The sequence below is a fragment of the Hippoglossus stenolepis genome, chromosome 2 (assembly GCF_022539355.2).
Source record: "Hippoglossus stenolepis isolate QCI-W04-F060 chromosome 2, HSTE1.2, whole genome shotgun sequence".
NCBI lineage: Eukaryota > Metazoa > Chordata > Actinopteri > Pleuronectiformes > Pleuronectidae > Hippoglossus > Hippoglossus stenolepis.
Genome location: NC_061484.1, coordinates 22,411,084 through 22,436,172, shown reverse-complemented (window position 1 = coordinate 22,436,172; position 25,089 = coordinate 22,411,084). Strand labels below are relative to the sequence as shown.

At 43.4% G+C, this 25,089-nt stretch overlaps 1 protein-coding gene across 3 annotated transcripts in view; it reads left to right on the top strand.

Annotated features, from left to right (window-relative positions):
- fbxw7 (F-box and WD repeat domain containing 7) overlaps window positions 1-13,435 on the top strand; it is a 62,126-nt gene extending 48,691 nt beyond the window's left edge. For all 3 annotated transcript variants that reach the window (XM_035169361.2, XM_035169353.2, XM_035169370.2), the window contains exons 8-11: window positions 5,644-5,825; window positions 7,582-7,807; window positions 8,281-8,491; window positions 10,903-13,435. In XM_035169361.2, coding sequence (XP_035025252.1) covers window positions 5,644-5,825; window positions 7,582-7,807; window positions 8,281-8,491; window positions 10,903-11,171 — 888 coding nt within the window. In that variant the 3' untranslated portion in view covers window positions 11,172-13,435. The remainder of the gene's footprint in view (window positions 1-5,643; window positions 5,826-7,581; window positions 7,808-8,280; window positions 8,492-10,902) is intronic.
- Window positions 13,436-25,089: the final 11,654 nt, after the last annotated feature.

Genomic DNA, 25,089 nt, shown 5'->3' with positions numbered 1-25,089 from the left:
CTTTTTTACTAAAACTCCTTCGTGCACCGCCAGACCATTATTGCCTGTTTCTCCTTCCATCCCTGGTCCTTTCAACTTCTGACCTTTTTAAATAAAGGAGATAAGGTCGGGCTGAGAATTTGCTATTTCATTAAAAAAAAAAAAAGCCGTTAAATAAATTAATATCCCGCATGATCACACTGCAGCAGGTTTCTCTTTCTGTTCAATATACCAGAGAGCTTGTTTTTCATTCCTGCAAAGTCTCGGCCTAACAGATAGTGAACTTGGCATTCAGCCCACTGGTGATTACACGCATAATAGTCACAGCATTTGCTGATCTGAACAGATTTCACCAAGGTCATCTGATAGGCATGGAGCACAAATTGGCTCTCCTTCACCCAAACGCGTATCTAGATGACAAGTTGTTGAGTTACAGCCGCAGCGGCTCCACATTGGTGGTGGAAGTGTGCAATGAGTCACATCACCGGCGGCTTTTTATGAAACCACCGTGCGCGCAGACGTCACAGACGCACAGTTCATTGTGTCCGTGGCTTCTACAATGCAAATCCGCCTCCGAATTGTTTGCTTACATTAGTCATGAGGAGGAGATGAGCCTAAATCCATCTCTGTTTGGGTGGTGTATTCAGAGCACATCCCCTCAGTGGATTTCATCTCTTTGCTTATTTAGCTCTTAACACCAGAGGGAGAATCCTTCGCTGGAGAGGAATGGCCAATTAAGCCTAGTCGACCATTTCGCATGAAGTGGCTGTCGATGCCGGTAAAACTGTAAAGTAAAAATACAATGGGATTCCCAGAACCTGCATTTGTTTTTCTGCTTTGCCGTCAACATCCTTTATTGTCTTTGCCAGCTTATTTGAGGACTTGATTGCTAGGTTTTTTCTGGCCGTCGGCTCGGTCTTGTGAGATGCAGGCCGTTAAGTGGCTATCAGAGATTGCACAATGGTACACGGATTGTGATGAATGGATGAATGCGTCTCGTGGCTCCGAGTCCACGCGACAATATCCATCCCTCATCTCCTTCATATCTTCTTCTCCTCCTTCATATTGCAAATGACCGAGATGTTAGGAAAGCCTCTCCCCACATAACTGTCAGGTAAAGAGTGATTTGTTTGACCTTGCTGAGCCTTTTACCTCTTACATAAATCCCCTAACTTCAAGAAAATCTCAGACCAGCCTTCCACAGCTCAGCAGCTAATACCAGAACTTAAGCTTTACTCAGAACTCGGATCGATACGAGGTAGAAACATGATGATAAGCCGAGATGAGAAACTCCTATGAGTCTTTAAACATCCTCCTTCTGAAGTTTGACGCCATTAGAGTGAGGACTTGCTTTTTATTTTCTCTCCTCCATCACCTGGGTTTGATTCTGGGTCGTTTTTCATTCAACAGACAAAAGTCCTCGCTGCAAATCAGTATGATGAGTTTGGTGCATTATTAAAGATTAGAAGAGAAAACTAGCTCGTACTGGTGATTGAATGGATAGATACACAACAGGTTGAATGTTTGAATTGATAGATACATAGATGGATAAATGGATGAATCCCAGATATCAAGACATTGATGGGTCATTGGATAGATACATGCATGGAAGGATGGGTAGATGGATACTTAGTAGATGAATGAATGGGCGGATGGATTGATGCATGGATATTTAGATAGATGAATGGATGAATGAATGGGTAGATAGATTTATGGATGGATGGATGAATGAATGGGTAGATATGTTGATAGATGGATGGATGGATGTATAGATGCAGAGAAGGATGAAGGTTTCAATTGATAGATTCATAGATGTATGATTGATGGACAGATACATATATGGATGGATAGCTAGATTAATTCATACATAGATGGATCAATGGATGGATATATACAGGTAGGGAGATAGATAAAGATGAATGGATGTATTTCTTTCTTTCATTGATTTTGTTTCAGGTGCCGTTCTGGTGGTTTTTGCTGCAGGCAGAGAATTTATCTCGATAGGATGGAAAAAGAAATTGGTCACACTGTGGACAAACTGTGCCAGAGGAAGAGAGTGTGCACACATCCTCTCAGATACGTGTCTGCTCCTTTTACTCAGGAACTTTGTGTTCAATTTAGAGCGATCACTGAGATTCCCCTGTGAACCACACAGTGTGGGACCAGTCAAGCAATATTGCATCACTTCAAAATGTCCTCGTGTTATTTTCCACTCAGTTTCCCCAACCCAGCTCTAAATACTGCATCAGATACGATGCAGACAGACGATGGAATCTGTCCAATATCTTTTTTTTTTCTCTCAAAGATTTGTTTGTGACTTGTGTAGTTATCAAACTCGTGGGTCATTGATGTAGAGCTCCCACGCATCTGGGAAAACCTGGATATTGAGACAGTATTTTTTCCAGTTATGTAAACTATAACTCCATTTTAAAATGTAATTCCACGAACATTAAGACAGGTATCTGCTTGTGTTCATCTTTGCAGCAGGTTTTGTCTTGCCCTTGATTTACCCTGTTATATAAAAGCACACCGCGTATTTAGCTCTTGCTGTGAGGCAATCAGGGAGTTATTATATCGTATGGAAACGCTCCCACACCCCTGAAAGAAGTGGGTCGTTGCTTAGTGATCAGGTAAGACAATGGGGATTTGATTGTGGTGAAACTGTTGCGTCAGAGATTGAGCAAACTCTGGAGTTTCAAAGTCACAGAAGAATTTGACTTTAAGTTTCAATGTGCGCTTCAAGACCTTCTTTTTTAAAAAAGCTTGTTTTCCTTTGCTGAGACAACACTCAAGAGGAGACCTTTGTCTTTGGGTTGTCCTCCATCGTCAGTGAGGGGCGTCAATCTCCCATCCGAGCGCACAACAACAGCAGCAGCACATATCATTGCTTCAAAGGTGGCTGTCTGCTGCTTAACAGAGCAGCGCATGTCCTTGGTGGTGCCTGTCAGCAGCAACCTCAGCTGTCAGGCGGATCTAAGATGGCAGACCCGTGGACTGCTGTCGTATCGAGGGAGACGTGTCCTCTGACCAATGCCTCAGCTGCACGGACACCCAGTTTACCTTCACCTCCTTTTTAAAGTAACACACGTCAGGGGTTGCTGTTGGAGCTGGGAAACTACCCGGGGGGTATTAGGTTGATCAGACGCGTGGAGATTACTATTTATCTTGTTGAATTGTGACGGCAATCTGGCACATCAGAGGCTGAGGTGTTGTGTTTTCATAACGTTTATCAATGAAGGAAAGCACAGTGTAATTATCTGTGCTTACGGGACATGTCATCAGCCTGTCAAGTCAATCGGTAAATCAAACCCATCTCGTCAAACCAGTTGCACAAGTACTGGAAAGGGGCAAATGTGTTGACATGCCAATAAAACTCTAAGGAAACCTTAAGACCTCGCAGATTTCATTTCTCTGCCTTATTCCATCCTGCGATTTTCTGCTCAACAAGCTGAAAGCATGGTCCGTTTTCTTTTTTTTCTCTTTTTTTTTTGCTGTTTCAGGGAAAATCATGCCAAGTTAAGGCACTTTCATATTTTCATATCACGCATCACTGTGGTGGCTCGGTTGGCCAAAGGTGTCCCAGCAGAAAATAGCGACGTAGGCGGCAGCAAAGATTCTTCCTCTGCCAACATCATTACGCTGCAGATCAGGACAACTTGGAAGAGTTTAGCATACTTTATGGTCCAGGCGGCAAAAGAGGAAAGCAGAAATTTGTCCAAAGTAGTGGGTAGATATCTGAAGTGTTTACTATGTAGAAAGTGTTGATTGTTTAATAGACTCCTGCCAACCAAGCTCAAACATTAGGTTTCCACTGACTATCATGTGTGAATCTATAATAATGACAACTTAACCTCTGGTAGTTTATTTTCGCCTTTGCTAAACTTTTAATCAATTCACCTTTATGCCCCTCAACCCTTATTTTTGTATACGTCCTGCTGAGGTTGAGTAAGATTGATTTTTCATAGCAAAGGAAAAATATCAGTACTTAGATTATCTGTTGCTGCAAACCTGGAAACCAAGTGCTACATTGATGAATGTGTGTGACTGGGTGTGTTTAGTTGAATTCTTGATTATTACTGAAGTTATACCATTGGCCGCCTGGTATAGTTTGGGGAGTTTTTTCCCAGTCGATCAACAGACAATATTTTCCCAGCTCCCTGGTAAAAAGTTCATGTAACGTCAGACTGAGTCTTTGTGCAAATACATGCATGAAACCAACTGACAGAGTGGAAATGTGTTGCATTGACATCATGAACATCCGCAACATCCGACAGACGTCTCACATGAATTGTTTAGTCAATTTCACACATTGACGTGGCTCAGCTACATACTAGGTTTTGACCTTGTTCTTTCAATGAAGAGGAAAATATTTAAGTATATAGATAGTATATAAAAGAATGAAAAGGAATATTTTTCTTTCACTCTCACAGATGGGTTTATTTAATGTTTGTTTCACACACAGACAAAGATGCCTAAGCCCTTCATTTCAGATGCTCTCTCTCTCATCCCACGCAGTGTTTCAGTGGGCTCTAATCACACACTGCTCGTCTTTTTCTTGGAACCTCGAGTACTGGCATTCGATTCATGAGGAAAAAAAATCCTCCATCCTTGAGAGTGATTATAAAAAAAACCTGCCGACCTGTAGTTGAATATTACAACGCAGAAGCACGGATCTGTCACAAATGTGGATTGATGGATCTGGGTCTGAATGTGATACTCTGGATAATATCCCACATGTTTCTGCCATGTTTGAAATGTGCAGTATCATGTAATCTAGTAACCTGCTGTAGTTCTGCTTTTTTTTTTCACTACACCTAAGAGAAAAAGCCGTGGTGATAAAACAAGAGAGTTAAAACACTGTGGTGAGGTGGACTAAAAGGTCATGCCACATTGACCCACACTTAATGAAGTGATTCTCTTTATCACAGGAGGGGGTGGGGGGGTGGCGGCGGCTGCTGCTGCTGTTGCTGCAGTGCCATCTTCCTCCTCCTCCTCCTCCTCGCTGCAATAAAACCTCTCGCCCTGCATCGCCATTCACTGCACAGCGGCTTATCAGCTGCAGTCAGGGGGTCACATGTTGTACACTGCTGAGCCTGACACAACCAGCGCGCTCACCGCCGGCCGACCACCTGCACAGTTTGCTCCTCTCCTCTCCCCAAAGGCTTTTAATTTAATGCATTTATTATTATTATTATTAAATCCAGGGACAAATGAGACAAACTGCGTGGACTCACATTCAATTGATCTGAACGATTTCCATAACTACTGTGATCAATAGCTAATCTACCATCCCCAATGCAGAGCAATGTGCACATTTCTTCATTGAAGACAGTTGTCAACCCTCTCTGCAAAGAGAATACATCTGCCGCTTTTGCAGCAGATAAGTAAAAGCAATTATAAGAGGCAGCGGAGAGTTTGTGTCCCAGTACAGCAGCAGCAGGTAGAAGGGACTGAGCTCTTCCTTCACATTAAAGGTCACACGAGCTTAATCTAACTTGTCTTTTTTCCCCTGAAGGAAAACGAATCCCAAATGTGATTTTTATTAAACTAATTTATAATATGTATGAATGCAATAACCCTGAGTGTCTTTGAAACTTACAACAGGAGTGAAGAACTTTACTCATCAAGACTTTCCTCCTCCTTCTTCTTCTGTGGTGTTTTCAGTGTCTGCGGACGCTGGTGGGCCACACAGGGGGCGTGTGGTCATCCCAGATGCGGGACAACATTATTATCAGCGGCTCCACTGATCGCACACTCAAGGTCTGGAACGCAGAGACAGGAGAATGTATCCACACCCTCTACGGGCATACCTCAACAGTGCGCTGCATGCACCTACATGAGAAAAGGTATGTGGGAATCTCACGGGTAAACATCTGTACGCCTTATTAAGTCTTGTGTAACAGTAAAGAGATCTGTCATGATAAAAATGTTGCTTTATCTAAAACTGTCAGGAAAGTGGTTTCTTAATAGATGATGCTTTTAGCCATTTTTCAAACTTGGTATGGATAAAAACTGAAATTCTCTATAAGACATTTTAAGACGTCACCCGAAGCGTTATGAAAATATGTTGTTGAATAGCGTGGCTGCATTTTTCTGTCCGAGCTCGAAGGAAAACTAACCTGAACGCAATGCAGTTAATCTAGTTGAGCGTCGTTGTCCTAAAGAAGCGTCTTGGATCAGAGGTGAAATGTCCTCAACAAACTCGCAAGTCCAGTTGCATATGTACGCAACTCCATGACCTGAACGACTGAAAAGCTTTACAGATCGTAAAGTGTAGATTTAGCTAAATTTACATTTCATGTGTTTATGATATATATACTTATTTATACTGCTTGGTGGAAATGTTGCCTTCACTTAATTATCACTTCTAGAAAATGTTTCATCAGCAATTGCTTTAAATAGTGCATCATGTTCATTTTTGTGGTATTATATGTGATTATTGTAAATTAATAATTAGATTTTGATATAATTGTATAAAGAAATATTTATACCAAGACATGGTATCATGTAATTAACAAGCTCTGTAATTAACACCCTATAACTTATTGTTGAATCCATATTTATACAAACTTTAGTGTGAAAACAACAATCTTCTCATCAAGCGTGAATAAGCATAACTTCCACAATGTATGAATCATAACCCCCCCCCCTCACACCGAGCTAAAAGAGCAGCTCTGCAGCAGTGAAAGAGGACAGTACCCACAGAGAGCGTCGGGTCACATGGAGATTAAATAGACCCTGTAAGGCGTCTTAAGTGAACTGCTGCTCACTTATTCACTCAGTATTACACTCCAGACTCAAAGTGCTCTTTTCGCCTTAGGGCCCAGCGAGGTTTATTTTTTTTGTGTGTGTAGCATTTGATTACTCACCCAGTGGAAACGCTGTGAGCTGCCGGCAGACAGTGAATAACATGTTGGTGATTTCCATCTTTGTAGCACCGTGAGGCATTTTTATAAAGAGAATGTGCCGCGTGTATCTACAGTGTGTTTTTATTTCTATGTAAATATCCTTTGAAAGAGAGAACTTCACAATACGGAGGAACGTCAAAGTTTCTCTCGAAGCTGTAGTGGAAGTTATATCAAGCAGCGTCAATCAGTGAAAGAATTCAATGTTTTTCTTCTACTTCAAATCTTTTAAATAGATGTAAATCACACCCTTGGTGCAAACTCTTGAGTGAAACTTTCACAAGCATTCCTCCCTGCGGGGGAGTTTCCCTTTCTACAACCTATGACACGTCTTTTCTTTTCCATCCGGAGCGACGGGGCGGCTGTTAAAGAGTCAAAGAGGTGTTTTGTACATTCAAGTACGAACATGAATTTGACTCCGAGGGTTACACGTTGTCACGGGAGCAAAAGAAAATGTTCATAGCTGCTTCATTAGCCTGTCAATGAGCAGCCACAGCATGAATGAAGAGCGGTGAAAGTAATCTCACAGAACGGCCGTGTAGGAAGAAATTCATTCTCTGGGAAAATCTAGTCCGATACAAAGACTCGCGTTGAATTCACAATTGTTTTAAGTGTTTGTTTAGACTCGTGCATTCATCTTTTTAATGCTTTGCTATTTGTCCCTGACTCTGTGTCTCTGTGTCCTGTTTCCTCTCAGGGTGGTCAGTGGCTCTCGTGACGCCACACTGCGCGTCTGGGACATCGAGACGGGTCAGTGTTTACACGTCCTCATGGGCCACGTGGCGGCGGTGCGCTGCGTCCAGTACGATGGCCGGCGGGTGGTCAGCGGTGCCTACGACTTCATGGTGAAAGTGTGGGACCCCGAGACGGAGACCTGCCTCCACACGCTGCAGGGCCACACCAACAGAGTGTATTCATTACAGGTGAGCAGCGTCTGTAAATGTGTCACACGAAGACACACAAACAAGTCAATTGATTTTACGTTTTTATCTCAATTTTCTTCTTCTTTCAGTACATTTTATTAACACTTAGTGTCTCGTCCTCAGATGTGTTGTAGATTTGAATATATGAATCCCTGCATGTCCTCTAAAACGTCCTCTCACCCACTCTGCGTGATGACACCGCACTTTAGCTGGTGTCATCATTGCCAGAGCAGGAGGCTGTTCACTTCACTTATAGATTGGTTTTTGTGCCACGCTGCTGTTTAAGTGTTGCTGCTCCGCCGATCAATAAAATTCATTCATTTCAATGAGGCCAATCTTGGGTTTGTTAATGGGACCAAACTACGCTGTGTAGGCGTCCGAGCCATCATCTGCAAGTTAAGGTGACATCTGTAGTTACCCTGAACTGGCAGCTTGGCTTTCAGCCCCTTTAAATTGATCTTTACTCTCTGCAGTTTGATGGGATCCACGTGGTGAGCGGCTCGTTGGACACGTCTATTAGGGTCTGGGACGTGGAGACGGGCAACTGCATCCACACGCTAACGGGGCATCAGTCCCTCACCAGCGGCATGGAGCTCAAAGACAACATCCTGGTCTCCGGCAACGCAGACTCCACTGTCAAGATCTGGGACATCAAGACGGGCCAGTGCCTACAAACACTGCAAGGTGAGATTAACGTCCCAGCAGGCTGCTGTGCACGCAGATTATAGCTTAGGCTACTTACACACCGCTGCATTTTGTTGTCCGCACTTCTCCAGTGTTTTCGAGCAACTAAAATGGAGAAGTTTGAAAACTCTGCGGCTGCGTTGTAGTGTGGACAGGCAGGACAATGATTATTACTGATACAGAGCTAAAACACTGGAACACCAGAATTCGTTTAAAACACTTTAAATAAATACTAATACCACTGTAACGATATCTGTACTACTACAAAAACTTAGAAGTATAGATGGAGCCTTAGTGAAAACAGGAAGCGCCATTTCATTTATGTAACTTAAATTATGCACATCTTGCAAGTAGATGGAGGTGATTCTTTACATAGCAACAGAAAGTAACAGTATAAGTAGTAAATTTATTAAATAATTTAACAGTGGAGTAGAATGTAACTGTAGCCCGACACCTTTTTGTTTTTTATTGAGTTATTCACGACAAGGTATCTACAGTAAGTGTAATACAGTCGTCGTCACCCTGATGAATAAGCACATGTCTGGGCTTCAAACTGACAGTCCAATTAAAACCCAGACTGAATGACCTGTTTGTGTGTGTGTGTGTGTGTGTGGCTCTTTTGGGGCCGACACCTTGTGGGTCTGCTGGCCCTGATTACACTCTTATACCCTTTGTCTGCTTGAATGGCCCTAAGTCCATTAGCAGCACTGGTGCCTCACAGAGAGCTGGAAATCCTTTGCTGAAAAGCAGCGGCGGCCACCACCACCACCACCGGTGCCCCACCCCTAAATGCCCTCATTAACAAACTACATCGCTGCGAGCTGGTCCTCTAAACAACACACACACACACACACACACACACACACACACACACACACACACTGAACAAAAGGATGCCCCTGTGAGAGTCTGAAGAGAGGGTGGGATAAGACCAGGGGGAGGATGTGTGTGTGCTTTGTGAAGAGGGGGTGACTACAGTGAGGGGAAGAGGGTCAGAGAACTTTGTAGGTCATATAATTAGGTCAGTAGACAATTTATGTCATTCATTCGTGTGTTTTTGATAAGACAAAAGGGCAATAACAAGGCAGCCTCTGTCAGCTGGAGGGAGGAAAGGTATAGTGATGGAGCAGCCGGCTTTGTTGTGGTAATGGGGAGACGAGGGAGGCAGAGGAGGGGGAGAGGAGACGGGATGTTGGGGGGTTGGTGCGGAGCAGTGTTGTACACATGGGTAAATAACGCAGCCTTTGAACACAACCGAGACAGAAATGAAAAAGACGCTTGAAGAAAGCTTGTTGACGTTGAGTATTCAACACATTATCGTCGCAAATAAAAGGAAAAAACGAATTAAACTCGTCTCGGTGAAATTGCTGCTATGGCGACGTCAGTAAAGAAGAAAAAATCAGCTCATTTACCAGCATTTGATTCTGAGCGTGTTTGTGTTTTGTGTCGCCCTAATTGATTTAATTAAGATATCATTTTCAAGCCCCTCGGGGGAAATCTTAAAGTCACCGCACACGCACAGTCGCAAATAACGTCACCTCAATGAAGGCGGTAACAGCCGCCATCTTCACTTTGAACGTGGCCTCCTGCCAGCACACACAAACACACACAGCAGACGGAGATGTAGCCGGAGCTGCGTAGCCTCCGTGACAGTGACAGGCCCGAACATCTCACTGCGTCCCCGACCTGAAGCCTGACGACAGCAGGAAGACCTCACTGCTCTGTCACCGCTGCCTCAGGAAGAAGAGACGAGCTTTTCTCTGTAGCTGAGTTTCTTATGCAACAAATCTGTCGTTTTTAAAGTCACCCGTCTACCACTGTACCACTCACTGCACTTCTGGAGTTATTAGACATGACTAGAGGGGCTACAGAGGGAGCTGGAGCTGCCCAGGTCAGGGTTTCCTCAAAATACCTTAAAGATGGAAGGGGCATCTCCACTTCCTCCTGTTGTTCAAAAAGTTAACCCTAGCACCACAGAGAACTACCTCAAATGACTGAAACCATCTTTTAGAAAAACGTAACGTGTATTTTGATGTTTTAGTTTGGTCCATGTCCCGTCTGCTAACATGCAGGGGGCGGAGTTTATGACCTATACTGCAGCCAGCCACCAGGTGGGGATCAAGGTTATTTGGCTTCACTTTTGTGGAGCTGCCATGTCGTCCCTCTTTATATACATTGTGTGGTTTCCTAAATTAAACTGATCCGGGTGGTTTTTGCCTCTCGGCTCAGGATCTATATCCAATCCCAGGAGGTTTTGATGGGCAGCAAATATGGATGAGAAACTAAATTTAGATCGTGGTTCCTTTAGCTGCGGACCACAAAGTCTCTTGGTTCCTGCAGTGAAAAAGAAAAGTGTGTTTTTGTGTGTCACACTTCATCCCACTAACCATCAGTTCCCTCTGTGTGTCCAGGTCCACACAAGCACCAGAGCGCCGTGACGTGTCTCCAGTTCAACAAGAACTTTGTCATCACCAGCTCGGACGACGGCACAGTTAAACTGTGGGATCTGAAGACGGGCGAGTTCATCCGAAACCTGGTGACGCTGGAGAGCGGCGGCAGCGGCGGTGTGGTGTGGCGCATCCGGGCCTCCAACACCAAGCTGGTGTGCGCGGTCGGCAGCCGCAACGGCACAGAGGAGACCAAGCTGCTGGTGCTGGACTTTGACGTGGACATGAAGTGAGGGGGACGTGGTGGGTAAGGACGAAGAGCGCAAACGAATAGTGGGAGACGAGGCGCCTGGAGACCAGAGGGCCCGAAGCCGAGAACTCTTCACCCAAACAAATTCTACAACCACCACCACCACCAGTGGGCTGTCCAGTCCTCCACCATTATCCTCCCCGTCCGCCTCCTGGGTAAACGTTACTGACAAAGCCACAGACCCTCACATGTGTTTAGCCCCTGCTTTCGACCCCGAGCGCCACACTGAGGTGGAGTCGTAGGGGATTGGGCTGGAAAAGGGGCAGGGGGTGGGGCATGAGCGGTCTGTCCCTTGATTAGCCGGGAGAAAAGACGAGAAGAAGAAGAAGGAACGACTGACGACGACTGAACTTCTTTGAAGTGACTCTCCGCCCTTTCGGTTCGGGGTCAGCTTCGCACAGAGACTTGGTTTCGCTTCAAGCCTGACAGATTTTGAGATGTATAGAGATATATTATTTTTTAAAGCCCCACCCGCACATACACCCCTTCCCCCTCATCAGTATGCTCCCTCAAACACGCACACATACACACACACACACACACACACACACACTCTCAAACCAGAAAGGAAAACGCTTGAGGAAGGTGGGAGATGTTTTAAAGGTGAATTTCCACAGTTACATGTAAAGAGCTGCTCAATGTAAACGAGAGGATTCAGAGGTTTTGTTGTTTCTTCTCACTCCGTTTCCGTTCTTATCGTTTTCCACTTGGTTTCTGTAGTTTGTTTTAACAATATCGCACACAATCACAACTGTGAATCTCAGTTCCTTTTTGGTTTATCACATGAATGGGGGTTTCTGTATTGTTGTGGGTTTTTTTCCTCTTTCCTTGCCGTTGCCAACAGCAACAAATCCCAGTATTAGAAACCTGCTCGGTTTAGGTTTGCTGTCGTTATGTCACAAGTTTGTTTTGAGGGGGGGTTTGTTTGAGTTGTTTGTTCTTCCTTTCTGTTTTCTACATACCTGGGTTTGGAGCTCCGTCTCCACATCAACATCAGTGCTGTCCAGAATTTTTCAGTCTAGCTGGGGTGGGTTCCTCGAAGGCGGCGCTGTGACGAGAGGCAAACGTCTCTCTGCTCAAAGCGGCTTAACGCCCCTGACACCCCCTCCCCTTGGCCCCTCCCCCTCTACTGTTCTCCCCAGTGGCCAAACTGTATTTATGCTGCTAGATGAATGGGAAAGAAGAGAGCGATGGAACTCTTACTTGCTGTGACGTTTTAGTCCCAGGCGAAATTCCAAAACAAACTCTGTGTGTTTGGACTTAAAGAGACGATGACAAAAGATGAACATCCAACATTTTTGTTTTTGTTTGTTTTTGCCACTGAAACTTGAGCCAAACGTGCCTCTACGAGGCTGAGAGGAGGGAGCGTGTCCGACAGATACTGACGGGATCGCCTGCAGAGAGGAAACAAGCGGATGTACACTGTTGGCGTGCGTGTGTCTGTGTGTGCGGCGTGTGCATGAGTACGTGTGTTCAGCGTGTTAATGGGCAACTTGTAAACACATTCCTTGGGACAAAGCTCTTTCAGCCTGTTCTTTGGAGAAATGTACAAATGTGCTGTGTGGACTGGCAAAGAAAAAAACAAAAAAAAACTAGCAGACGTATCAACCTTACCACATGAATGAAAGAACTGTCCGTTTCCATGTGCGATTGTCGTTCCACTCAAAGATGTCCGAAGCAACAGAGGAGACCATCACAAGCATCAGCTGACGGGCGGAGCGGCCGGGGAGTCGTAGTGTTACATGTGTCGCCGTTCAAACCACCGCGGCCGCAGCCTCGTGGTTCGTCAGCGGGGAAAATAAAACACAAAAAGGCAACAAACGTGAACTGAAGCATTGTAGCCAAATGAAAAATCGTCTCAATCTCTAAGAGTCACAACTCGAGCTGAACTGTGAAAGTGGTATAACACTGTATATTAAAAAAGAAAAAAGAAAACAATCTTGCTCTATCTCTTCTCGTTGTTTTCTCCCTCTGTTTTAATTTATGATCTGGTTTGAGAAATCAGATTTGTTGCAGGTGTTTTATTTTTTCGGTTCATGTAAACTGCCTGGCGAAAAAGAAAAACAGACAGAAAAAACCTTAAAGGGATTGTGTATTTGTTTGATTCACTTAGAATTTTATTTTCTTATAACTTAAGTGCAATAAAATGTGGGTTTTTCTTTTTTCATTTCAAGCATATCAGTTGTCTGTTTTTGTTTCCTGTGTGAAGGCATCTTATATGTTCAATAAAGCAAATTATTTGGTTAATTATATCCACGAGGGAGTAATTCAAATATCAGAGCAGGTGTAATTGATCAAACTTGTGTAAACAGGGGAATTTTCTTCTGTGGCAGCTCGACTGGATCCAGATGAAGGAAGGAAACTAAAAGGTTTTTAATCTCGTATAAAAGAATGTTTTCCTTTCAGTTAGTTTCTCAGATCTTGATTATGAGAAAGAATGAACGAACAAGGGCAGCTCTAAATATTGTTATTAGTTTTTTTTCATAGTAACAAATTACTAAAACAAAAGCAGTTATTCTGCCTCTGTGCTTTCAGAAAAGCCCAAAATGAAATGTCACACAAAGGCAATACACACAACAGAGTTTAAAAAGTGGATCAATTGATAAAGAACGAAGTTAAGGAAAATATATATGACATAAATTGTGCCTAAATCATTTGACTTCCACTGACGGCAGCAGAGGAAAACAGTGCTGAGTTCAGCCTGGACAGAATCTGGCAAAAATGTGTATTTAAACGTAAACAGTGGTGCATGGGTTTAAATAGATGTTACATTCTCAACGCCAAACAGAAAACGTAAGAGTCCCTTGTGTGCACTTCCTTTTTAAAAACGGCGGGTTTACACACGTCGCTGCTGATTGGGCGACACCTCTGACACACCCACCAAACCAGAGGAAACGCCTGTTCGCTGCTCACATGTCGTTCAACCTGGAAACTAGCAAAAGGATTTGAGCTTGAACTTGATTTCTTCTTCTGTGGTGGTTTGATGGGACCTGACGCCAGCTGCTGTTTATCTTGACGTTCTCGAGATGGTATCGTCCGGTTGTTTGCGTTTCCTTTTCCCAATATTCTCGTAATCCACTTTGCACAAAAGTTAGCCTTTGTCACTCAGAACCACAACTATTGTTTCCCACAGAGGATGAAAACCTTAAAATTATCTTCAGGCTCAATTGTTTCCCAACAAACTTCCCTAAGCTTTTTCAAACACAAGTAAATGGAGCATGTTTTGGGGACGATTTTCTCTCCAGTGAGTATTTATAGCAGCAAGAGTGTGTTACGTGAAATTGACCCAAAATAAACCACAGTGCTCTTGTTCATGCAGGAACAAAGGAGCTCAACAGCACAGAGGAATAAGCTCTTTGGCTTCGGCCTTTCCGGGCGACACGTTGGTGACATCACTGTTTTTGTTTTTTTCAGGGGATTTGTTGACAAGTTTCACCGGCTCTGTTCTTGCAACAGCTCGATATAATCAAACAATGGTGCCTGTGTAAAGTTCAACAGCAGCAGAGCTCGTCAGGACGTCCCAAGAAACTCTGATATTCCGATGAAGAGGTTTATTGACGGCAAATTGAAGATAAAGTTATTCTGGCATCAAGGAATTTTTTGATAATTGCGATTTGGTCTAATACCCTTGAGTCAGGTCAAGGGCCAAATTTTATTTTATTTTATTATCACTGTTTTCTCTTTTTCTTAAACCCAACTGTTTGGAATGGCCGATTTCTTGCCATGTGGTGATGCTGGCTGCAGCTTCTGACCTGCAGTAATTGAGCCACAGCAAATAGCGACCCTGGGCCCTTGACAACACGCACGCCATGTGTGAAGACGATCAGACGCACGGTTCTCGTGATACATGACATCAAAGTGTTCACTACAGGGGTCAACTGGAGCCAGATTTCTGTCCGACTCTCATCCAGCAGCAGATTAAACATTTATAAAGATGTTTTTTTTTTATTCTTCAATAGCAGGTTTTTAAAAGACTGTGCCGCCTCTGATCTTCTGTTTGTTCTCTCCAGTCTTTCCCCGCTTTTGTTGTTGTGTTGTTTTCAGCGCCGCTAAATGCTTTTTTAATGCTCAGCATGACGCTCCAAATAACACACAATCTTAAAATAGGTACCCTGAAGAGGCAGATGTGAGATTTGGTCCCATTAGGAATCATATATTTTTAATTCCAGTGCTTCTTATTAAGTGTAATCTTATTAAACGAGATTAATCTCCTCTTTAGAAAACGATAATGAGGTGGGGGGGGTTTTCTTTTCTATTTAGTGCTTAATTTAATTCTTGTTTTTCAACCTACTTTGATAATTTATGCGCTTTCAGCCTCACTGAAGCTGGAACATGTTGATTCCCTCGGAGCCCTCAGCTCCATCTAAAGCTCGGAGGCGACCGGGGAACAATCTGAATGCGACCCTTTGTGTTTTGTTTCTTCTTTTTTTTTTTTACAGCCAGTGTCAATTATATCCTAACGGTTATCTGTCATTAGCCCATACAGCTCAGAGCAGCAGCAGCAGCAGCAGGGTCCGTGCTGCGGATTCCCTGCTGCCTGTTGCCTAGCGATAGCTCGTCTCTGGCCCGGCCTCAGAGCTCAGTGTGAGCGATATTGTGAGGAAGCAGCGAGGGCTGTACATCCTCACATGAATGGACGCGTGGGGGAGTTTCCACTTTGGTTGGCAAGGTTACTGTGTGCGCCTGTTTTGTTCCCAGGCTGCACTCATGTGTTGTGTAAGCAGCAGTTCTGCACCACTGACTGGTCCTGGACGACAGGCGTCCACTCTCCAGACTCAAAGTGTTTGGAAATGTGACTTCAGATATGGAAACGTGTGACTTGATCATCGAGTAATTCGTTAATTTAATTCATCGTTCTTTGCTGCAGCATCACTGCGGCTCGGTGACCGGCTCCATCAGGGCGTCAGCGCTCCAACACTTTACTCCAGACTCAAATATCTTCATCGCTATCGGATGGATTACCATGAAATTAAAACACAGCTGTGCGTCAGAACATGAACCGTGGACTAAATAAAGATGGAAGACGCGTCCTTCCATCTTTATTTAGTTTACTTCCTGCTGTTGTACAAAAATTAAACCAGAATGTCCCAGGTGCCGTCATCTTGCGCTTTATATTTATAGTTGGAGCCAGAGTCTGGAGGATTGTGGTCAGGAGCTGCAGCATCGAGGTCCCACTGATAGAAACACTCAATCAACCTCAAGTCACTATCATCTGTCAGTCGTGGCATTTCACCATCATGTCTTTATAGCATCAGACATCTCATCAAAACCGAACCTGCTGGAAAAATCAACACTTGAAACAAACATCAGTGTGATGACAACGACCTAAAATAACAGAAACCATCTCCTTGTCCTTTGAGTTTTTTTAGTTCGGTCCATGTCCCATCCACTAACATGGAGGAGGTGGGATTTATGACCCGTGAGCAAGATGATTTGGCTTCGCTTGTGGGACAAACTTGCTAACATGGCTGTGGATTAGTCTTCAAATACTCTTGAGTTACAGCTTCATACAAGATTAGCCACTTATCTGATTTATATCATAAGCAATTTAGTATTTTTGTTCTCCTACAAAACACTACACTTGAAAACTGATATTTCATCTTGAATTCTGGGAAAACATGATAAGAATTCTTTCCAGTACTTCAGGATCAGTGAAGGAGGCTCTCTCTCACGTTCTTACTCGACTCTACACAAAGACCCTCAGAGGAGAAGTGGTGTAGCTAATGGATGCTGATACCTCCAGGTCACGTGACTCAGTGTCGCTCGAGGCTGAAGATTAAAAGTTAAAAGATGCAAAAACAACTCTGTGTGTGTGTGGAGTGAGAAAGAAGTGAGATTAGCAGACGACTGTAATCTGCTCCTCATCTCTGCCTGAGGCCACATTAGCCACTAATAACACAGCTGAGTGAACTGTGAGCAGGGGAGGTGTATTGTGGGTAATGTAGGCGTGAAATCAACGGCATTCTCTTTAAAGGGTCACAAGATGAAAGTTAAGGGTCATGAGGGCGGGAGGTAAGAATCCTTTTTATACTCCTCCCTCATCTTTTCTTGAAATAAAGAATAATTTGAGAATATTAGCGAGGAAATGTCTCTTTGAAACAACAAGTGAGTCATGACAAGGACACACAACTAAACACAACTTTATTTGTCAGAGTTGATGAGACAAAAGCTTTAAGAAGCTCTGGTTTAATTAAAACAATATATTATATCTGATTAGTGTCTCAGTACATTCAGGGTTCTCAGAGAACCGGGGTTACACAAGCGACCTCAGTTTTTGATTTGTATTTTTTTATGTATAATTATAATCTGAAAAGTAACTTAAGCTTTCTGCTTCTTAATATAAAAAAGATTAAAATGGAAATACTTTAAATTTGTTCCTGAGTGTAGTAAATGACTAAATGTGCTTATAGTTACTTTCTACCACTGCGAGAATACAACCACCAAGGAATCCATAATGAAAATAATAATTAGCTGCAGCTCTTTTATAATTGAGATTTTTTCTTGAGGACAAACATGAATACATTTTAATTTTCTTGGAGAGAGTTCCTACATCGTGACAAACAAGGGGACGAGGATGAGGAGACACTGATGTATCTCTTAAGGTCGACTTTTAATGAACTTAATCCCAGGAGGTGATGAATCATCTCATTCCTTCAGGTTATTAGCCATTCATCTACCTCACACTCACCGTGCTCCTTCCTCTTGATGAATGAACGTCTCTCCCTCAGCTCAGATGAACTCAGCTCTAACTCCACCAGCGACAAACCAACACGCCTCCGTCATGTGGGACGTAAACTGGTGAAGGATGCTTCTCCACCCGAGCTCATTTCTGAAGGCATGGGAAGCATTTAAAAAAGGGTTTGGATGTCAAGATAAAGAAAAGATGGAGGGCGGGGGGGCTCCCACACCTCACTTCATATCCCTCCATCTCTTTGTGCGGTAATCCTGCCCTGCAGCGTCCAGGCTCCGCTCATCGCCGGCGCATTCTCAAAGGGCCGCGGCATTAGCTGTGGTAGCGTTTCACGTCTCCGCTTAATCCCATTTTGGACCTTTGTTGTAGCCAGAGAACTGATAAAGGAGTTTAATCGCCATAACCTGGTGTCAGTGGTTGACGTTGAATGGAGATACAGTAGAGGAGCTCGCCATTGATCGGTGCACACACACACACACACACAGGGACACACACAAACAAACACACAGGTGGATTCAAACTGCCTTTGTTTCCTTCGGGGAGCTGATGTTGATGTCGGCCATTAATCTTCCCTCGGCCCCTTTGGATAAGCTCAGGACTGTGAGGTCAGCAGGTTCATGCAACTGCTCCCGTGTGGCTCAATGTGGGAATTTGACAAGTCGGACCTTCTCCTCCGTTTGCACTCGTCTTGCACCGAGAAATAAAATATCTCCACTTCTTGAAAACCCACATATTGAAATGCGGGGTTCGTCGTCGGCTAAAAATTGGCAAACGGGGGAGGATCGGTGCGTTTGATCACAGCTCGTATTTCATAACGAGACGAGTCGGAGCCGTTCTCAAGCGCAATAATCCTGAAATATCCATTCACGTAGTCTCTCTTTTTAAAATCAGGCCGGGTTGATAACAGCCAGGTGAACGTGAGGCGGGATCCGCTGCAGCTCTTTGATTGGTCTGATGGGATTCATGTCCACTGCCTCTTCCTTGGTGTCAAGACGCTGACAGCAGGAGGTCAAACTGCAGAGGTCAATCATTCACATCACTGAGGAGCCAACACACCTTCATACAACCTACATATTTATATAAGTGTCAGTTCTCTGTGTCTCAATAATCAGGTCAGACTGAATTATAAAGAATTTCTGTTTCTATTCCATGTGTACAACTTGTACTCTACTTGAGTATTTCCATTTTGTGCAACTTTATGTTTTTACTCTTCTTAAGTTTAGAGCAAAATCTATATTTTGTAAAATATACAGATTTTACTTTATTCTAGATAAAAATAAGGCTGCAACTAACAATTATTTCCTCCAACATGGAAGATATGTTTTCACACCCTGTTTGTTTGTTTGTTTGTTTGACAGCCGGATTACACAAAAACTGCTGAACAGATTTTTAAGGAAATTTGGTGACAGGATGGAACATGAGCCGAGAAACAACCCACTAAATCTCCCAGTGGATTAATCAGGGACATTTACACTGATTTATGAGTGTGTGCAATTTGGTGCAGCTTGATTGAATGTAAGAAATTCTAGTTTTCATTATTGATTAATCTTCTAGTTCTTTTTTGGGGATTAACCATTACGTTTATCAAATGACAAATAAATTGTACAAACTTCGCTGAGCTGACGTCTTCAAATGTCAAGTTGTATTTGTCCAAAAGTCCAAAATGTTAAGTTTACAGTGACATGACAGTTTTTTCGGTTTGACTGGCAGGAGGTGACTAACACAAAGTGAGCACAGTGTTAGTTCAGTTCCCACACCACATATAACTTATGGAAATGACTGAAATCCAATGTATTTAGTCTAAAGTGGTCCTGACTGAATTGCTTGTGTATGTAGATTTGTACAGAACCTTTCAAACATTAGTTAACGCAGGTCAAAGTATTTTATAATTAAAAATATTCATTATTAAAAGCAGCAGTAACAACACTCTGGCCTTTACACGTATCCTAATGGGATTCATTACTTCTCTGTGTGTGTCTGAGTTAATAACGCTGATCGATTAAATGTTCGCCAGCGTTTCTAAATGTTAACTTCAAAATGGCCGTGTGGAGATGAGTGTGTAGTTGCTGGTTAGTGGGGGGGGTCAAAGGTGAAGAGGCTTCTGGAGTGTCCCCCTCCAACGCTGTGGAGAAAACACCTTCCTGAGTGCCCGAGAATTAAAAGAAGCTCTTCACACCCGCACGATTAAACACATCTTTAACAGCGGAGGGTCAGAGGAGCGTGTGGACGCGTTAAGTGTCGCTTCCACCTCGCCGAGTTTTTCAACAGGGCCAAGGTCACAGGTCAAGGTCAATGTGTTTTACTCACAGGATGAAAAGGCTCCGAGCTCCGAGTGTTGCTGCTGTTCCCCACTTTCCCCACTTCTCTACACTTTCAGATGATTATTTTAATGCTGATCCACTAATACACATAAAAAACAAGATTGCACAGAATGATATGATGCTTCATTACAGATTAGAAGCCTCAGTATCAGTTTGGCTGATGCAGTTCTGCAAAGATGTGCAGGGATTTAAAGTCCGAGTAGTAATTTGAGTGATTTACTTGTGATTAAAACCTTCTTTAAGACTCTAGGGACCAACTGGGCTCCATCGATATCTGCGTCATCTTTGTTAAAATAATGTTTATCAATGTGAAATCAAGTGTTTGGGTTTTTAAGCGTTTTGAGTAATTAGACCTCTGAGCTCAGCAAGGTTGTGATAATGTGTTTGAAAATAAACTCCTCATAAAAAAAACAGCAGGTTAATTATAATAATAATAACAAACTGTAAAAGGGAAAAACACGGTGAGAGACCATAGGTTTGCAGGGTTATAATAAAATTAATGATCAGGTAATAATAATCAAATTAGCTCCACTCAGCAAGATCCAGTATATACAGTACATATATAGACTTTTAAATACTTAAAGGACAGTTTACAGGTAGGATTTTTTATTCATGTATTGATTATATATTATTATTTATATATTTTCTATCTTTACAATCACAAATTACAATTTGCTTTCAGATATAACAGAGTACTTTTACATGAAGGTATTTCTGTTTCAATTTAAGTAAATGGAGTATTTGTCCCCCCCCCCGAGGCTTGTGAAAGTCATATGTGAGTCATCAGGTCACATGACAGTTGTGTGAGACGTCAGAGCCTAATGTGTAATAGTTAGAACAACAGTAGTATTACAGTGTGTGTGTATACAGAGGAATCCTATGACCTGGATGAATACAGGCTCTTTTACACAGTTCATAGGTTTCCTGAGGATTGTGGAGTTAATGGCACCAAACATGTCACTTCCTGTGGCTCAGGCTCAGCTGGAGACGTCTGTTCTCCTGTTCAGGTTCCGTGTGTCAGATTCATATATAAAATAATGCTAGTGACGTGTTCTCTAGTGTGTTTCATCGGAATTGTACGAGTTGTTGTTTTCTTCACTCTAGAATGAGCCCTTTATATTTAAATACTTCATATTTACATCAAGAGCGGGTCCTCTCTTCGGAGGCGGCCATGTTTTTTACAGTAGCCCAAACTGGACAAACTACACACCCTTTGAGTTTGTATGACAACTGAGCGTGGAGCGTGGTGAGGGGTATTCAGCTGCAACATGACACTTCACCACTAGGCGTCACTAAATTCTACACACTGAACCTTTAAAGACAATAAATAAAACATCTGGGTGACACTTGGTGGATGGGTGCCGTGTGTCCGATTTTTTTTTATGTAGCTGTTCACGTTATCTTTTAAAATGTGGCCGGTGTCAGACTCCTGATGTGACCCGCACGTGCAGAAGAACAACAAGATTCCATGTGATTTGTGCTGTTCACACTTATCATTAAACATTAAGAAATCTTACCCGAGCCACTTGGGTCGGCTGTGTGGATGCAGTTTTAAAGTGGATTTGATTGGATTCAGGAACTTTTTTAACTTTGTATAATGTTGCAAGGTGAATTGTTTTCCGAAATTTATGCAGAGAACTAGATTTTTAAAAGATTGGGTATATTTAGGAGACTGATTTCTATGAGCGTGTGCAATTTGGTGCAGCTTGATTGAATTGAAGGAGACTGTGGATTCACTTTAAAATGATGTGTCAGGACAAAGTAGAGCTGAAAGTGAAGATTGCCGTCACTTTCAATTAATCTGTTGATAATTTCTCCAAATTAATCTTTAGAGAAACTCTGAAGATAAAAATTGTCCTTCTCAAAGAATATTGTCCTTCTCAAAGAATCAAAGTGACGTCTTCAAATTGCTTGTTTTATCCGACCAACACTTAAAAACCCCAAACGTATGAAAAGTTCATCTGGTGAAATAAAACACAGAAGCTGTGTATCCTCACACGTGAGAAGCTGGAACCACCACCTTCACTTTACAGATGACCTAAATGACTAATCAATTAAAGATGGTTGATTTCCTGTTCATCAACCAATCAATCAATCAATCAGTGACCTCCCTGTTTCACTGACCTGAGGTCTGCGGATTCAAAGGTGAGAGAGTGAGTTTCCTGCTGCGGAGGAAGGTAAAGCAGCTTCACTCCACCCCGGAGCCCATCTGCAGCACTGGTGTGCGTGGGCGGCGAGAGTATGGCAGGGGGAGGAATGCCAGCACACGCTGCTGCGAGGAGGACACACACACACCGACTACCCAGCACCACCTGTCTCACTCGGGTAACTGATGAGCACGAGGTGTGCGGCGGCGTGCGCTCTCATTCATCTGCAGAGGAGATGACTAAGCACATTCACCTGTGGTGTTGTCCTCAAGTGCTAATTACGCGGTCAATTTTCTGCAACAGAGGACAGAGTGTGTGAACGTTTCCCAGACAGATTTATTATGTTCACGTGAATATGGAGGAGAAATCTCAATTTAACTGATCTGATGTCGGAGGGAAAATGCTGTTGCATCTGCTCATTTCTCTCGTTTAAGCAGTTGTGTGCTCGTGTTTGTGTGCGTGGAGGTTGTTCGTGCCGCCTGCCTCTGCCCACTGGGGCTTGGCAGGGAGACGCTGCCGCTGACAGCCCCCTGAGCAGCAGAGTGCGGCATGCAGAGCAGAGCGGCCGTGACAAACCCCTCTGGAGCCGGCTCATGACACCAGATCCCAAAACAGCTCCAGTCCCTGAGGCCTTGATCCCTGACCCCCTGCTTAACCCTCAAACCATCTGTGTCCCACGTTGAAAACTTTTTAGACGATCATCCCAGCAGTATCTTCGTTATATGGACTTTGGGGGTTGGGCTGATTCAGTATGAAAACTGCTCTGAGAGAGGGGAGGGGGGGGGAGGGAGCAGACTGAGGCGGCTGCACATGTTGCACCAGAAGTGACTGAACGGACTTTAATGAGTTGTCATTGGTCAAATCAGCAGCTTTTAGCTCCTCACTGGTTGACGTTGACATTAAAAGACAGCGAACGGCACAGAAATGGTCATAAGCTGCAGAGATATCAACCTTTTGTGCAGAGTATAGACTGAACCCACCGGACCAGTTAGACCAGGAACCTTGTCTGAATAAATCTTTAAATTTGATTTGGATTTGAAGGGGACTCGTCCTGTTAAACACCTGAATAGCCCATGTCAACAGCTGACATTTCTCTGGGCGGTTGCCCTGAAGTTCCATTGGCTGATTAAGTGATTGATTCACGTCTCTCGTTGTTGTGACACAAGTCGCTGAGATCTGGTACGACAACAGAGACATTAAGTCAAAAAGCGATCAGACAAGAAGAAGCTGTAAATCAGACAAATGGTCTGGAGGTAGAAATCCAAAGTGTGCAGCTGAGATGTCGGTTCCTCCCTCAGTGCATCGGAAAACACGAAGCAGGTATAGAAACTGCACTGAGAAGTAGTTTCCTGTTCCCTGTGATGTTTACCACTGACAGTCTGGGTTATGATGTTGCTCTTCACCTTTTCCTCCTTCATACAAACACATCAGACTAACCTGGGGGTTTGTTTAAATCACATATTTATCCTCTGACTCAGTGAGAGTTGTCTACAGGAAAAACTCCACCTGTCAACTCCCCCCATGGTGAAACCAGTCAAACACTGTGGAGGAGGTTCATCATTCATTCAAAGTCATTGTGCTAAAGAGGGTTAAGCTCCTTCCACGGCCTGAGACACACACACACACACACACACACACACACACACACACACACACACACACACACACACACACACACACACACACACACACACACACACACACACACACACACACACACCTGCATGTTTTACACACAGACAGTTGAGTACAGACACTTTCATTGATCAGTTAAACCTCCCAACACATCAGGAGGAGAACTGGCCTTTTGGAGATTGCTGACTAATCCTCAGAGAAGGTTTTCGCCCTGTCCGTTTGTTCCTCGCTCGGTTGGTTTGTCAGCAGCATTACACAAAATCTACCCAACAGATTTCCCTGAAACTTGGTGGAAGGATGCATTGTGGGTCAGGGAATAACAGATTAAAGTTAACTGAGCATCTGGACAAAGCAGCAGATCTTTTTCAACATATTTATTGTGCATTTCACCTTTATTGACAGGACAGTGCAGGTGTGAAATGGGGAAGACACACAGAAAAGAGCTGTTGTTGGGCCTTGGTGGAGGTGTGAGGTAGGTTTGTCAGCAGGATTTCACAAAAACTACTGAATGGATCTTCATGAAACTTGGTGACAGGATGGGACGTGAGCCCAGAAAGAGCCCATTCAATTTTGGATCTGGACAAAACTGCGAATCCAGGAATTGACAATCCAATCCAAGAATCAGTTTCAATGTTTCCCTTCTTGCCCTTTTCTTGAGTTGCTGCCACTTTTCCAGATCCCAGCATCAACTTAGAGAGAACACTGTTGTTAATGCTGATAGGAACTATATCGTTCAATAACCTCCAACTTATAATAAACTGGAATCATCCCTTTAATTAATGGAGTCAAAAGGTAACAATTCCACCCTAGATGGAGCAAAATTGAAGAAGATGGTTAGTGTAAGTGAAATAATTGAAGAATCGCTTCACTTTTTCTGGGTTAAATATTACCCAGAGACAGCGAGGAGGTAATATAGCAATTACTGGAAGGGTCTTTAATACCAGGACACTAATTATACTCACCATCTGCAAAATATCGCGAAGCGGCAATTCCCAGGACGGCCGTGTTGTTACGCTTTCATCATGATCACACTTTTCCTCGGGAGGAAATGCTTCCGTCCAACCTGGGACCAACACCAGTCTGCGGATGTGTGTGGGTGTGTAACGG